The 17,110-nt window shown below is 40.2% G+C and overlaps 1 protein-coding gene across 3 annotated transcripts in view; it reads right to left on the bottom strand.

The window, feature by feature from the left end:
* Nucleotides 1-17,110, bottom strand: part of LOC139758441 (oxysterol-binding protein-related protein 11-like) — a 94,556-nt gene that overhangs the window by 32,752 nt on the left and 44,694 nt on the right. For 2 of the 3 annotated variants that reach the window (XM_071679859.1, XM_071679860.1), the window contains exon 6: nt 11,609-11,737. The exons of the other annotated variant lie outside the window; for it this stretch is intronic. In XM_071679859.1, coding sequence (XP_071535960.1) covers nt 11,609-11,737 — 129 coding nt within the window. The remainder of the gene's footprint in view (nt 1-11,608; nt 11,738-17,110) is intronic. 3 annotated transcript variants of the gene reach the window in all.

The raw sequence follows: 17,110 nt of genomic DNA, 5'->3' as shown, positions 1-17,110 counted from the left end.
GATCATAGGGTGGGGGAGGGGGCGAAAATTTTGGGAGCCTTGAAAAATGTGTGGAAGTCGAGAACATTATCCCGGAAAGCAAAAATGGGTATGTTTGAAGGAATAGTAGTTCCAACAATGTTGTATGGTTGCGAGGCGTGGGCTATGGATAGAGTTGTGCGCAGGAGGATGGATGTGCTGGAAATGAGATGTTTGAGGACAATGTGTGGTGTGAGATGGTTTGATCGAGTAAGTAACGTAAGGGTAAGAGAGATGTGTGGAAATAAAAAGAGCGTGGTTGAGAGAGCAGAAGAGGGTGTTTTAAAATGGTTTGGGCACATGGAGAGAATGAGTGAGGAAAGATTGACCAAGAGGATATATGTGTCGGAGGTGGAGGGAACGAGGAGAAGAGGGAGACCAAATTGGAGGTGGAAAGATGGAGTGAAAAAGATTTTGTGTGATCGGGGCCTGAACATGCAGGAGGGTGAAAGGAGGGCAAGGAATAGAGTGAATTGGAGCGATGTGGTATACAGGGGTTGACGTGCTGTCAGTGGATTGAATCAAGGCATGTGAAGCGTCCGGGGTAAACCATGGAAAGCTGTGTAGGTATGTATATTTGTGTGTGTGGACGTGTGTATGTACATGTGTATGGGGGGGGTTGGGCCATTTCTTTCGTCTGTTTCCTTCCGCTACCTCGCAAACGCGGGAGACAGCGACAAAGTAAAAAAAAAAAAAAAAAAAAAAAAAAAAGAAAAAGCAAAAGAAAGAGTACTTAACTACCTATGAGTATGGTAGTCTAAGCTGGCCACAGCAACTGCGGTTGGAAGGGCTGTGCAGAGGTTGGTGGTGTAGGGAGGGGAGAACTGTACAAGGGTGAGGTTCAGAGGAAGGGAAAGGAAGTGCAAGGGGTGGGGGTCAGGGGAGGGAGGTTTGTACTGGGAGTCGAGGAGTGGATGGATGTGCAGGGAGTAAGGTACTGGAAAGGAAATTGCCATATAGGGGTTAGGGGCTTGTGGGAGAAGAGGGCAGTGCAAGGAGGGGAAGGGGATAGGAGGGGTACATATGAGGAGAGGTTTAAAGGAGGGAAGGGCCATGCAACGGTTGGCGGGGTTTGAGGATCTTGACAGTTGAAGGCAGGTTAGGAGGTGGGGTCAGGGAAGATGAAGTATGTGGAGGAATGGGAACTGGGGGAGGTGAGGAAGTGCTAGGGAGGGAGAGTAAGAAAAGGCCATGACGGGGTTGAAGTTTAAGAGACTCGAGAGCCATTCATAAGATGGGGGTATAGGGTATGGGAGGTCATTTCAAGGGTTGGAGACAGGGAAGTGGAGGGTCATGAATGGGAGGGCCATGCCAGGGATGGGGGTTGGGGAGGGGAGAGTCATGCAGAGGTTAGGGGTTGGGGGGAGGCCCATGCAGGGGTTGGGGGTTATATAATGGAGGAGAGTCTGAACCTCTAAAACACCTAAAATGACTGAAACTTCAAAACCGAGAAAGATCAAAGCTTTCAAGTAGGTTTGTGGCCAGCCAGATGTTGGCTGAACAAGCTAGTGAAACTTTAATGTACTGAGAATAATAAACAGAGACATTTACTTGAAGCAAAACAAAACATTAAGGATGAGATGGGAGGCTGGATCAAAGAGTTTTAGACTAAAAAAATTCAACATTGTAGCAATAGGAGCCATGTCTGATGAAGATGTTCTATTAGGGGTATCAAAGGCAACAGCATCATCCTCAGTGATCTTTATATGTTTGATGTTAAACTTTGACTGAGAAGAAAAAGAAAGTTTAGTCAGGAGCTTTGCTGATGACATGAAAGTAATGTGATATCATCTGATGATCAAAATGAGATGTATGGTAGAATGACTCAAACACAAACACAATCTACTTATGAGTTCTAACAAAGATGAATTTTAACAAATAAATCATAGAACAATCAACAATACACTGATGACATAATATAAAGGCCCAACAGAGAAAGTGAAAGAAAGAGTGACAAACACGAAAGATCTACAAGTCGACACTTGTGAGACAATAAAATTCAAGGAAAATACTGAAAATTTAGTACTACTGAACCAAGTAATAAATCTGATGATAAAGATAACTTGCACTACATGAAAAAAATCTCTTGATGAAAAAGTTAAATGCAAATACTGTGAAACAAAAACTGAATACTGCTGTGTCATATGGTCATCAACCAAACAAACAAGAATAAACAAGTTAAGAGAACTCAGATGCACTTCACAAGCAAAATCAAGGTGATGGAACATATGTACTATCACGAAAGGCTGAAAGAACTTGATCTTTACCGCCTTGAAAGAAGAGAGAAATACATGCAAATTTTTACAAGGCAACCAACTGAGGGGATATAGGATGATATTGTGAACTTAAAAGATTGCCGACAAGAAAGACATACAATTATTAGTATGTAAAAATCATTTGGATTATGCTAAAAAGGTATCAAGCAAAACTATAAAAGGGCCCTGTAAGAAAGATATGAAGAAATTAGAAATGCAAGAGGAGCACTTACAGACACACAAAAAAAGAAAATGATACAGGGTTGAAGTTATTCCCAGATGAATCCAGTGAAAGAAGTGGCAGACAGAAATAGTATTTTTTATCAAGCAAAAGGTGCAGTGAGTGCTATGCACTAGCCCTGCCTTTAAGCAAAATCTCATCACAGGGACTCTCTCTCTCTCTCTCTCTCTCTCTCTCTCTCTCTCTCTCTCTCTCTCTCTCTCTCTCTCTCTCTCTCTCTCTGCCAAATGTTAATAACCTATTGTAAGTCTATTATCAGCACACAAAAAAGGAAAGGTAGAGATTATGAAATATTTGATCACTTTGATGAACATGTCCTTACAGATATTGCCCTTGAAGACTGGGATATAACTGAAATAACTGATCAACCAAAAGAGAATACTCCACCAGGACCAGATGGAATCTCAGCTATATTTCTTAAAATTATTAGGACAACAATAGCAATATCTCTCTTGATGTTATTGAAGCAGAGCTGAGACCAATCCAGTATAGAAGACATACACAAAATGCCATACATAACACCAATACATGAGGGCAGATCCAAACTGAAAATATAACATTACTGACCTGTGATAAACATTATGGAAAAAATTTTTATTCAATAGCTTCTGTAATTCAAACATTCACCATTATACCCCTTGCCTATGGCACTTTCTAGGTACTCCATCAGTCCTCTGGCACCTAACCCTGAGCCAAATGAGAACCATAAATCCAAATCAACCAGTCAATAATACTCAGTAATACTGTCATAAAAATATGTAAGAGTCCAGCAAAATTTGAAAAGATTTTCTCTATACTACCACAAAAAATAAGAAACATACATGGAATAAATACAGAAACATTTAAAAGAAATCCAGATATTGTAAATAAGTGATAACTGAAGTCAGTTCTAGATAACTGCAAGACTGATAATTATGGAATGTATGTGGCAGCAGAGAAACAGTATTATTCACCAAGTAAAATATGCAGTGAGCACTTTGTACTATCCCTACTTCTTGGAATAATCTTGTTGTAGGTATTGATAGATCAGATGGTAATTTCTCTCTCTCCTTTCAGTATTTATTCATCTCCCCATTTTCCTCACCAACTTTGGGTCTCTGGGCATCAATAAGATCAGGTATTCATATTTTCCCTTTGTCAAGCAATAAGCTAACCCTCATTAATCTGAAAAATTAAGCCCTACAGGTTCGCTAAGGTTGTATACTTCATCATCAGTACAGTTCTTACAATAACTTTAATGAGTGTTCACTTTTGCTAGACCAGGATATGGTTTCTCAGATCAGCCTTCCCCTTCATTCAACTTAATGAAAACTCATTAAGTTCCATTACAACAACCAGGGATCAGCTCAATCACTTTTTGTTATTATAGATTCTTCAACTCTTACTTCTTCATCCCACCACTCACTACCCTTTCTAATCAACCCACCTCCCACTCTTCTCATGCCACAAGCATCTTTTGCGCAATCCATCACTGATTCCCTAAATACATCCCATTCCTCCCCCACTCCCCTTACTTCCGTTGTTCTCACCTTTTTCCATTCTGTACTCAGTCTCTCCTGGTACTTCCTCACACAAGTCTCCTTCCCAAGCTCACTTACTCTCACCACCCTCTTCACCCAAACATTCACTCTTTTTTTCTGAAAACCCATACAAATCTTCACCTTTGCCTCCACAAGATAATGATCAGACATCCCTCCAGTTGCACCTCTCAGCACATTAGCATCCAAAAGTCTCTCTTTCGCGCGCCTGTCAATTAACACGTAATCCAATAACGCTCTCTGGCCATCTCTCCTACTTACATAAGTATACTTATGTATATCTCGCTTTTTAAACCAGGTATTCCCAATCATCAGTCCTTTTTCAGCACATAAATCTATAAGCTCTTCACCATTTCCATTTACAACACTGAACACCCCATGTATACCAATTATTCCCTCAACTGCCACATTACTCACCTTTGCATTCAAATCACCCATCACTATAAGAGAAGAGAGAGGCATTTGGACGATTTTTGCAGGGAAAAAATGCAGTTGAGTGGGAGACGTATAAAAGAAAGAGACAGGAGGTCAAGAGAAAGGTGCAAGAGGTGAAAAAAAGGGCAAATGAGAGTTGGGGTGAGAGAGTATCATTAAATTTTAGGGAGAATAAAACGATGTTCTGGAAGGAGGTAAATAAAGTGCGTAAGACAAGGGAGCAAATGGGAACTTCAGTGAAGGGCGCAAATGGGGAGGTGATAACAAGTAGTGGTGATGTGAGAAGGAGATGGAGTGAGTATTTTGAAGGTTTGTTGAATGTGTTTGATGATAGAGTGGCAGATATAGGGTGTTTTGGTCGAGGTGGTGTGCAAAGTGAGAGGGTTAGGGAAAATGATTTGGTAAACAGAGAAGAGGTAGTAAAAGCTTTGCGGAAGATGAAAGCCGGCAAGGCAGCAGGTTTGGATGGTATTGCAGTGGAATTTATTAAAAAAGGGGGTGACTGTATTGTTGACTGGTTGGTAAGGTTATTTAATGTATGTATGACTCACGGTAAATGTGAATAAGAGCAAGGTTATTAGGTACAGTAGGGTTGAGGGTCAAGTCAATTGGGAGGTGAGTTTGAATGGAGAAAAACTGGAGGAAGTGAAGTGTTTTAGATATCTGGGAGTGGATCTGTCAGCGGATGGAACCATGGAAGCGGAAGTGGATCATAGGGTGGGGGAGGGGGCGAAAATTTTGGGAGCCTTGAAAAATGTGTGGAAGTCGAGAACATTATCTCGGAAAGCAAAAATGGGTATGTTTGAAGGAATAGTGGTTCCAACAATGTTGTATGGTTGCGAGGCGTGGGCTATGGATAGAGTTGTGCGCAGGAGGATGGATGTGCTGGAAATGAGATGTTTGAGGACAATGTGTGGTGTGAGGTGGTTTGATCGAGTAAGTAACGTAAGGGTAAGAGAGATGTGTGGAAATAAAAAGAGCGTGGTTGAGAGAGCAGAAGAGGGTGTTTTGAAATGGTTTGGGCACATGGAGAGAATGAGTGAGGAAAGATTGACCAAGAGGATATATGTGTCGGAGGTGGAGGGAACGAGGAGAAGAGGGAGACCAAATTGGAGGTGGAAAGATGGAGTGAAAAAGATTTTGTGTGATCGGGGCCTGAACATGCAGGAGGGTGTAAGGAGGGCAAGGAATAGAGTGAATTGGAGCGATGTGGTATACAGGGGTTGACGTGCTGTCAGTGGAGTGAATCAAGGCATGTGAAGCGTCTGGGGTAAACCATGGAAAGCTGTGTAGGTATGTATATTTGCGTGTGTGGACGTGTGTATGTACATGTGTATGGGGGGGGGGCCATTTCTTTCGTCTGTTTCCTTGCGCTACCTCGCAAACGCGGGAGACAGCGACAAAGTATAAAAAAAAAAAAAAAAAAAAATGACTCACGGTGAGGTGCCTGAGGATTGGCGGAATGCGTGCATAGTGCCATTGTACAAAGGCAAAGGGGATAAGAGTGAGTGCTCAAATTACAGAGGTATAAGTTTGTTGAGTATTCCCGGTAAATTATATGGGAGGGTATTGACTGAGAGGGTGAAAGCATGTACAGAGCATCAGATTGGGGAAGAGCAGTGTGGTTTCAGAAGTGGTAGAGGATGTGTGGATCAGGTGTTTGCTTTGAAGAATGTATGTGAGAAATACTTAGAAAAGCAAATGGAATTGTATGTAGCATTTATGGATCTGGAGAAGGCATATGACAGAGTTGATAGAGATGCTCTGTGGAAGGTATTAAGAATATATGGTGTGGGAGGCAAGTTGTTAGAAGCAGTGAAAAGTTTTTATCGAGGATGTAAGGCATGTGTACGTGTAGGAAGAGAGGAAAGTGATTGGTTCTCAGTGAATGTAGGTTTGCGGCAGGGGTGTGTGATGTCTCCATGGTTGTTTAATTTGTTTATGGATGGGGTTGTTAGGGAGGTGAATGCAAGAGTTTTGGAAAGAGGGGCAAGCATGAAGTCTGTTGGGGATGAGAGAGCTTGGGAAGTGAGTCAGTTGTTGTTCGCTGATGATACAGTGCTGGTGGCTGATTCATGTGAGAAACTGCAGAAGCTGGTGACTGAGTTTGGTAAAGTGTGTGAAAGAAGAAAGTTAAGAGTAAATGTGAATAAGAGCAAGGTTATTAGGTACAGTAGGGTTGAGGGTCAAGTCAATTGGGAGGTGAGTTTGAATGGAGAAAAACTGGAGGAAGTGAAGTGTTTTAGATATCTGGGAGTGGATCTGGCAGCGGATGGAACCATGGAAGCGGAAGTGGATCATAGGGTGGGGGAGGGGGCGAAAATTCTGGGAGCCTTGAAGAATGTGTGGAAGTCGAGAACATTATCTCGGAAAGCAAAAATGAGTATGTTTGAAGGAATAGTGGTTCCAACAATGTTGTATGGTTGCGAGGCGTGGGCTATGGATAGAGTTGTGCGCAGGAGGATGGATGTGCTGGAAATGAGATGTTTGAGGACAATGTGTGGTGTGAGGTGGTTTGATCGAGTAAGTAACGTAAGGGTAAGAGAGATGTGTGGAAATAAAAAGAGCGTGGTTGAGAGAGCAGAAGAGGGTGTTTTGAAATGGTTTGGGCACATGGAGAGAATGAGTGAGGAAAGATTGACCAAGAGGATATATGTGTCGGAGGTGGAGGGAACGAGGAGAAGAGGGAGACCAAATTGGAGGTGGAAAGATGGAGTGAAAAAGATTTTGTGTGATCAGGGCCTGAACATGCAGGAGGGTGAAAGGAGGGCAAGGAATAGAGTGAATTGGAGCGATGTGGTATACCGGGGTTGACGTGCTGTCAGTGGATTGAATCGGGGCATGTGAAGCGTCTGGGGTAAACCATGGAAAGCTGTGTAGGTATGTTTATTTTGCGTGTGTGGATGTATGTATATACATGTGTATGGGGGTGGGTTGGGCCATTTCTTTCGTCTGTTTCCTTGCGCTACCTCGCAAACGCGGGAGACAGCGGAAAAAAAAAAAAGATTCTTCAAAGAAAAGAAAAATGACAGCGGAATAATAGGTAGTAAAATAAGAGCTGCTGAATCAATCAAAACAATATTACAACATATATATGATAGAGTGGCAGATATAGGGTGTTTTGGTTGAGGTGGTGTGCAAAGTGAGAGGGTTAGGGAAAATGATTTGGTAAACAGAGAAGAGGTAGTAAAAGCTTTGCGGAAGATGAAAGCCGGCAAGGCAGCAGGTTTGGATAGTATTGCAGTGGAATTTATTAAAAAAGGGGGTGACTGTATTATTGACTGGTTGGTAAGGTTATTTAATGTATGTATGACTCATGGTGAGGTGCCTGAGGATTGGCGGAATGCGTGCATAGTGCCACTGTACAAAGGCAAAGGGGATAAGAGTGAGTGCTCAAATTACAGAGGTATAAGTTTGTTGAGTATTCCTGGTAAATTATATGGGAGGGTATTGATTGAGAGGGTGAAGGCATGTATAGAGCATCAGATTGGGGAAGAGCAGTGTGGTTTCAGAAGTGGTAGAGGATGTGTGGATCAGGTGTTTGCTTTGAAGAATGTATGTGAGAAATACTTAGAAAAGCAAATGGATTTGTATGTAGCATTTATGGATCTGAAGAAGGCATATGATAGAGTTGACAGAGATGCTCTGTGGAATGTATTAAGAATATATGGTGTGGGAGGCAAGTTGTTAGAAGCAGTGAAAAGTTTTTATCGAGGATGTAAGGCATGTGTACATGTAGGAAGAGAGGAAAGTGATTGGTTCTCAGTGAATGTAGGTTTGCGGCAGGGGTGTGTGATGTCACCATGGTTGTTTAATTTGTTTATGGATGGGGTTGTTAGGGAGGTGAATGCAAGAGTTTTGGAAAGAGGGGCAAGTATGAAGTCTGTTGGGGATGAGAGAGCTTGGGAAGTGAGTCAGTTGTTGTTCGCTGATGATACAGCGCTGGTGGCTGATTCATGTGAGAAACTGCAGAAGCTGGTGACTGAGTTTGGTAAAGTGTGTGAAAGAAGAAAGTTGAGAGTAAATGTGAATAAGAGCAAGGTTATTAGGTACAGTAGGGTTGAGGGTCAAGTCAATTGGGAGGTAAGTTTGAATGGAGAAAAACTGGAGGAAGTAAAGTGTTTTAGATATCTGGGAGTGGATCTGGCAGCGGATGGAACCATGGAAGCGGAAGTGGATCATAGGGTGGGGGAGGGGGCGAAAATTCTGGGAGCCTTGAAGAATGAGTGGAAGTCGAGAACATTATCTCGGAAAGCAAAAATGGGTATGTTTGAAGGAATAGTGGTTCCAACAATGTTGTATGGTTGCGAGGCGTGGGCTATGGATAGAGTTGTGCGCAGGAGGATGGATGTGCTGGAAATGAGATGTTTGAGGACATTGTGTGGTGTGAGGTGGTTTGATCGAGTAAGTAACGTAAGGGTAAGAGAGATGTGTGGAAATAAAAAGAGCGTGGTTGAGAGAGCAGAAGAGGGTGTTTTGAAATGGTTTGGGCACATGGAGAGAATGAGTGAGGAAAGATTGACCAAGAGGATATATGTGTCGGAGGTGGAGGGAACGAGGAGAAGTGGGAGGCCAAATTGGAGGTGGAAAGATGGAGTGAAAAGGATTTTGTGTGATCGGGGCCTGAACATGCAGGAGGGTGAAAGGAGGGCAAGGAATAGAGTGAATTGGATCGATTTGGTATACCGGGGTTGACGTGCTGTCAGTGGATTGAATCAGGGCATGTGAAGCGTCTGGGGTAAACCATGGAAAGCTGTGTAGGTATGTATATTTGCGTGTGTGGACGTATGTATATACATGTGTATGGGGGTGGGTTGGGCCATTTCTTTTGTCTGTTTCCTTGCGCTACCTCGCAAACACGGGAGACAGCGGCAAAAAAAAAAAAAAAAAAAATTATACCATAGGGCACACAGAAATATTGTGCTGTAATTTATGACACATAAATGAAAAAATACAGTACTATGCAAGCACATGAGAACTATTGCTGAAAATGAATCTGTTCCTTTTCCACCTCTTAAATCAGAGACTACTATGGTCCTAAATCTGTACTCACAAATAAGCTTGCCTCCTGCCTTACCAGCATTAAAAGATCATTAAATATCTAGTTCCTCATGTGCTGTAAATGATACTCACTTCTTCGTATATAACAATGATGAAGAAGACACGAAACCCAAAGATTGTTTCTGAGGTGTCATTGCTAACTCAGGAGTGCAGTAACTGAATGCAAAATTAGTATGATTAACAACTTCTACATGAAGGGAAGGGAGATTTACACTAATGGGATTACAAGAGACAACCACAGTGGGAAAATGCTGCATGCTCGCTCCCACCCAGGCCCTGCTTTACTAAGCAGAGTATACAAATGATATTGTATAAGGTCCAAACGGTGAAAACAGTGAACCAATAAGTAGGAACACGTCAAGAGACCATGAAGAGTAATTGTAAAAATAACAATGGAACATGACTTAATCTCCAAGCATACCAAGGTAAGTTTCAGGAACAATCACCTGCTGGGGTCACTGGATACAGACTTAGTTTAAATGTAGATGGCAGATGAAGATTTAAAGGCCTTAGTGTCACATCAACTTCTAAACATCGATAAAGCACTGAGTTAAAAGGCTGGGGATTGTTTCAATAGCTCATAATACTTTCCTTAATATCTTAAATTTTGATAATATTCCATAATCTCTGAAAGACAACATTCATTAGGGTGCCACCCTAAAAGAGTGAAGTACACAATGCTACTCTTTTGTCAATGGGATATCCTCTGTCACTCACATAGCACTCATTGGGCACATGAATTTGTTGTTTCCCTTCTGCTTCTAAAAAATTTACATATATATATATATATATATATATATATATATATATATATATATATATATATATATATATATATATATATATATATCCCACTGGTGTACATGGTACATTTACTGGTTACAATATCAGTAACTACAATGCATAGCTCATTTTTGGTTAATGTACTATTTACTCAATGTAATGATCTTGATATACTTCTCTACCTTTAGTTCTGTTTTAAGAGGCATTCTTCTAGCAATGGCAGGGGAGCATATCTTCTTGTTTCACATCAATAGTGTATGCAAAAAAAGAGTGGAAATGGGAGTCTCCCACATTCTGTGCACTACCTTGATATCTAGGGACTATTTTCTGTGAACTGTTTTTTCAAAAGTTCTCCAGGTAACCTCAGGTTGAGCTCTCATGGCAATCAACCAGTAGTTTGTTAATCAGAATTGAAAAACAATAAGTTTTCTTCTTGAAAATATCTCGTTACTACTAAAAGTTTCATATAATATATCTATACTGCAATACATTATACATTCCTAGTACATATTCCTCTTTTCCATCTTTTATTATAAAAGTATTCTTAAGGAAAATCTGGTCAACAAAACTACATTCCTTCTGATATCCCCTTAATAAGTTTTATACCTCAGTACATGGGAATATCTGTCATCACCCAACCATATATTTTATCTCCTATAACAACCAGACAAACTTCTATAATCTAAATGTCCATCCTATATAAATCTTCTTATATTGTCATGCAATACAGTAATATTATCCATTCTTTTGGGACTATATCATTGCAGAAAAACCCTCTTCTCTCAAATGGTTTCCCATTATTTGGTTCTCTTCTAAGCTTTCATCATTTCTTACAATCTATATTTCATCTTTTTCATCTCTTCAGTTTTATGCATTCTACCCGAAAAACAATAGGTGAAGAGAGCTAGGAGGTAAATAATCATCCCCTTGCTAATCAATTCTTCTAGACATTGTTTCTATTTCTGACATGGTATGTGCCAACTGCAAGAAAAATATCTAGGAATAATTACATGTTCAGTGTTGAAAAGCAAGCTCTTCCTTCCATCATACTCCTGTTTAAAACCTTTATAATCCGATCATCTAAAAGCTGTAATGAAACATAACTACAGATTAGTAGACTACAATTTTGTGTTTCCATTATATAATACTGAGGATATAATCATCTATCAGCTGCTACTACTAAAATTAGAAAATAAGACAATACAATGACTAGAACAAAAGAAGCACTGTCTAAGAAGGCAGAAAATAGATGTGTAAATCATGCTGTGTGTACATACGGTGTGGGAGATGAGCGTCGGCGCTGAAGAAAGGCAGAGGCATCCGAAGCAGTGCGTCGGTGGAAGCGTGGGGAGCGTCCCAAGAGGGGAGAGCAGCGAGGAGAAGAGCGGCCCCCCAGGCTCCCCACCCTTCCCATACATATACACACCACAGGAGGAGACACACCAGCAGCACCATCACCATCACATCAAAGACAGCCCAACAAAAGTAGGAAGTCAGGAGCATTGAAAGGTTGATGATAGAGGAAATGAAAAAAAGGATTTGGAAGCAGGAGGGATTAAACACATGAAAGGAGAAGGTTATGCAATAACAGAAATATATGCAAATTTTAGCAACAAAATAACAATGAACATATAAAAATCAAAGTTCATATGCATTCAAAATGTCAGGTATAAAATATTAGTTTGCAAGCCAAAAGAATAATAAAGGTACAGATAAAAAAGCATAAAATGTACATTTACATGAAAGAAAAGTAAATACGAAGAAAATTTTGGGACAAATAGACAGGCAACAAAGGGAGGAGGGAAAAGAAGAAAAAACAACAGCAAGTAACAGAAAATTTTGATAATATATTGAAAAATGGATGGGAATAAGATACATTAAATGGCCAACATGAAAAAAAAAGAATAACATATCAAAAGTACAGATAAACAAAATATAAAAAAGGGGGGTGGAAGTGAAAGAAAGAAATATTGTAATGGTTAAGGGTAAAGATTGATCATGAAAGCATTGAAATATGGAAGGCATGAATGCACATGTAGGAAACAAATGTAGGGTAAGACAGTTAAAGTGTATATACATATATTGCCATGCAAGAAAACATCATGACGTGAAAAAAATTTGTCAAAACAAAAAAGTATTAAACAATGTAAAGGGAGACAACAATTTAATATCAAAACATAGAAAACAGACAAATAGACGTAAAAGAAATACAGAAGTCAATATGTGTATGTACAAATTTACAGATGGAGATAAATATAATTATGATAGGAGGCCAGATATTAGGATCAACAAGGAGATATTTTCATGGATATAACAATGAAGTCATCATCAAGCAAACCAAGAAGAAAGGTAAACGGAGCAACAAAAAAAATGTGAACAAAAAGGATGATCATGAAACATTCATATTAAATCAAAGAACATAAAGGCAATGGTCAGGAAACAATAAAACATAAGAAGCAAAAGGTTAACATGAAAAGGACAATTTGCGAGAAACCAGAAAAAAAGCAATATACGATACATGTGATGAAATTGGTGATAAATCAAACAAAAAGCCAAGAGGGAATTTATGAAAAGGCATGACAAACAGATTAAAGATAAAAGGATAGGTAAGAAGGAATATAACAAATGGGAGAGGGATAGGTGTAATGGGGTGTAAGAAAAAGAAAATAATAGTCAGCAGAAGAACCACAACTAACTTCAACATGGATAAAAATCATTTCATATATTTTGGAGCTTTATTCTCACATCAAGATGGTTTTATTAACTTCTTAAAATGTCATTTAGAATCCATAGAAAATCAATAAATGTATTTCACAAAGGTTGGTAACAAACACTAAAGGCCTTACTAATGTGCAAAAAGAATAAATAAAGAATCTTTTGAATATTTCTCAGAGCAGATCGTAAAAGTTAAAGCATCAAGCTCTTTTGTTAGTATATCTGATCGAATAAGTAATGAAAGGGTAAGAGACACATGTGGTAATAAAAAGAGTATGGTAGAGAGAGCAGAAGAGGGCGTGCTGATATGGTTTGGACATACGGAGAGAATCAGTGAGGAAAGACTGACAAAGATATATGTCCCAGAGGTGGAGGGAACGGGAGACCAAATTGCAGGTGGAAGGATGGAGTGAGAAAGATTTTGAGTGATTGGAGCCTGAACATCCAGGAGAGTGAGAGGTGTGCAATGAACAGAATGAATTGGAATGATGTTGTATACTGAGGTCAACATGCTGTCAATGGAGTGAACCTGGGCATGTGAAATATCTAGATAACCATGTGGGGTCTGGATGTGGATAGGAAGCTGTCATTTCAGTGCATTACACATGACAGCTAGAGACTGAGTATGAACGAATGTGTCCTTTTTTGTCTGTTTCCTGGTGCTACCTCACTGAAGTGGGGGGCAGTGATGCTGTGTCCTTGTGGGGCGGGTTGGCACCAGGAATGAATTGAAGGCAAGCAAGTAAGAATATGTACAAATGTATATATGTAAATGTCTGTGTATGTGTATGTATATGCTGATATGTACATGTATGTGGATGCATATGTACATGTATGGGTGTTTATATGTATGTGTATAAGAGTGGATGGGCTGTTCTTCGCCTGGTGCCACATCTCTGTCGTGGGAAATGGTGATCAAGTATAATAAAAATATCTGCTGAAAGAAGCTTTTAACACTTCCCAATGTTTTCATAAGTTCAAGTACTTCATAAATACTGTATGTATTGCTACCGACTCAATACTTCTCTATAACACAGGAGGACAATGCTAATAGAGAATTCATACCTTTCCAGAAAAAGACTGCAAGTGTACTCCTTTCTACAAATGCAGGTTCCATCTTTGACTTTCTTGGCATACCTTCAACTTTTACATAACACACAGTTCAACCCTCTGAAATGTCATCCAGAGCTTTCCTCACAATGCTTGTTAGATTTTCTTTATGCTGCAGATTCCAGTCTTGGAAAAAGTGTTCTTTAAGGATATTTACAACATTATTACTTTGCAGTCCATCATAAAGGGTTGAGTTAGCCATTTTTCTGTGTTACTTCCAGAAAAACTGTTCCAGTGTGTCATATTTGAGCTTCTCTCCCTTTCTTAACATGAACAGATAAGCTAAAAATTTGATCATATATTAACAATACCTTGCGACTGATAAGTTACTGCCAGTTGATTATACATTAACTGTAATTCATAATAAGTAAATCAGTAAGCTATTAAAGGGATATTCATAAATTAATCATAACAATAACAAATTATTAGCAGGTTAACCACACATTCATATTAACTTATAACCAGTAAAGCATTAATGGGGTGACCATAAGTAATCATAACTTATAAATGCTGAATTATTAATGGGATGATCATGCATTAATCATGATATTCATTTATGGGTACTCTTTTGCTACAGTCACCCCCTTGAAGGAGTTTCAAAAGGGAACAGGCATCAGATATATATGTTACATATACATTATCCCTAGGGATAGGGGAGAAAGAATATTTCCCACACATTCTTCACGTGTCATAGAAGGCGACTAAAGGGGACGGTAGCGGGGGGGCTAGAAACCCTCCCCTCCTTGTATTTTAACTTTCTAAAAGGGGAAACAGAAGAAGGAGTCACGTGGGGAGTGCTCATCCTTCTCAAAGGCTCAGATTGGGGTGTCTAAATGTCTGTGGATGTAACCAAGATAAGAAAAAAGGAAAGATAGGTAGAATGTTTGAGGAAAGGAACCTGGATGTTTTGGCTCTTAGTGAAACGAAGCTCAAGGGTAAAGGGGAAGAGTGGTTTTGGAATGTTTTGGGAGTAAAGTCAGGGGTTGGTGAGAGGACAACAGCAAAGGAAGGAGTAGCACTACTCATGAAACAGGAGTGGTGGGAGTATGTGATAGAGTGTAAGAAAGTAAACTCTGGATTGATATGGGTAAAACTGAAAGTGGATGGAGAGAGATGGGTGATTATTGGTGCACATGCACCTGGGCATGAGAAGAAAGATCATGAGAGACAAGTGTTCTGGGAGCAGCTGAGTGAGTGTGTTAGTAGTTTGGATGCACAAGACCGGGTTATAGTGATGGGTGATTTGAATGTAAGGTAAGTAATGTGGCAGTTGAGGGAATAATTGGTGTACACAGGGTGTTCAGTGTTGTAAATGGAAATGGTGAAGAGCTTGTAGAGTTGTGTGCTGAAAAAGGAATGGTGATTGGGAATACCTAGTTTAAAAAGAGAGATATACATAAGTATACATATGTAAGAAGGAGAGATGGCCAGAGAGCATTATTGGATTACGTGTTAATTGATAGATGCGCGAAAGAGAGACTTTTGGATGTTAATGTGCTGAGAGGTGCAACTGAGGGATGTCTGATCATTATCTTGTGCAGGCGAAAGTGAAGATTTGTAGAGGTTTTCAGAAAAGAAGAGAGAATGATGGGGTGAAGAAAGAGGTGAGAGTAAGTGAGTTTGGGAAGGAGACTTGTGTGAGGAAGTACCAGACGAGACAGAGTGTAAAATGGAAAAAGGTGAGAGCAAATGATGTAAGGAGAGTGGGGGAGAAATGGGATGTATCTAGGGAAGCAGTGGTGGCTTGCGCAAAAGATGCTTGTGGCATGAGAAGCGTGGGAGGTGGGCAGATTAGAAAGGGTAGTGAGTGGTGGGATGAGGAAGTAAGATTATCAGTGTAAGAGAAGAGAGAGGCATTTGGACGAGTTTTGCAGGGAAACAGTGCTAATGACTGGGAGATGTATAAAAGATAAAAGAGGCAGGAGGTCAAGAGAAAGGTGCAAGAGGTGAAAAAGAGGGCAAATGAGAACTGGGGTGAAAGAGTATCATCAAATTCTAGGAAGGATAAAAAGATGTTTTGGAAGGAGTGCGTAAAACAGGAGAACAAATGGTGACATCAGTGAAGGGGGATAATGGGGAGGTAGCAACAAGTAGTGGTGATGTGAGAAGGAGATGGAGTGAGTATTTTGAAGGTTTGTTTAATGTGTTAGATGATAGGGTGTTCTGGTTGAGGTGGTGTGCGAAGTGAGAGGGTTAGGGAGAATGTTTTGGTAAACAGACAAGAAGTAGTAAAAGCTTTGCGGAAGACGAAAGCTGGCAAGGCAGCGGGTTTGGATGGTATTGCAGTGGAATATATTAATATAGGGGGTGACTGTGTGTTGACTGGTTGGTAATGATATTTAATGTATGTATGACTCATGGTGAGGTGCCTGAGGATTGGCGGAATGCATGTATAGTGCCATTGTACAAAGGCAAAGGGGATAAAGGTGAGTGCTCAAATTACAGAGGTATAAGTTTGTTGAGTATTCCTGGGAAATTATATGGGAGGGCATTGATTGAGAGGGTGAAAGCATGTACAGAGCATCAGATTGGGGAAGAGCAGTTTGGTTTCAGAAGTGGTAGAGGATGTGTGGATCAGGTGTTTACTTTGAAGAATGTATGTGAGAAATATTTAGAAAAGCAAATGGATTTGTATATGTAGCATTTACGGATCTGGAGAAGGCATATGATAGAGTTGATAGAGATGCTCTGAGGAAGGTATTAAGAATATATAGTGTGGGAGGCAAGTTGTTAGAAGCAGTGAAAAGTTTTTATCGAGGATGTAAGGCATGTGTATGAGTAGGAAGAGAGGAAAGTGATTGGTTCTCAGTGAATATCGGTTTGCGGCAGGGTTGTGTGATGTCTCCATGTTGTTTAAGTTGTTTATGGATGGGGTAGTTGAGGAGGTGAATGGTAGAGTTTTGGAGAGAGGGGCAAGTATGCTGTCTGTTGTGGACGAGGGGGCTTGGGAAGTG

Source organism: Panulirus ornatus, chromosome 30 (assembly GCF_036320965.1).
Source record: "Panulirus ornatus isolate Po-2019 chromosome 30, ASM3632096v1, whole genome shotgun sequence".
Taxonomy (NCBI): Eukaryota; Metazoa; Arthropoda; class Malacostraca; order Decapoda; family Palinuridae; genus Panulirus; species Panulirus ornatus.
Note: the sequence above shows the minus strand (reverse complement) of the source record. Positions and strands in the feature narration are given on the sequence as shown.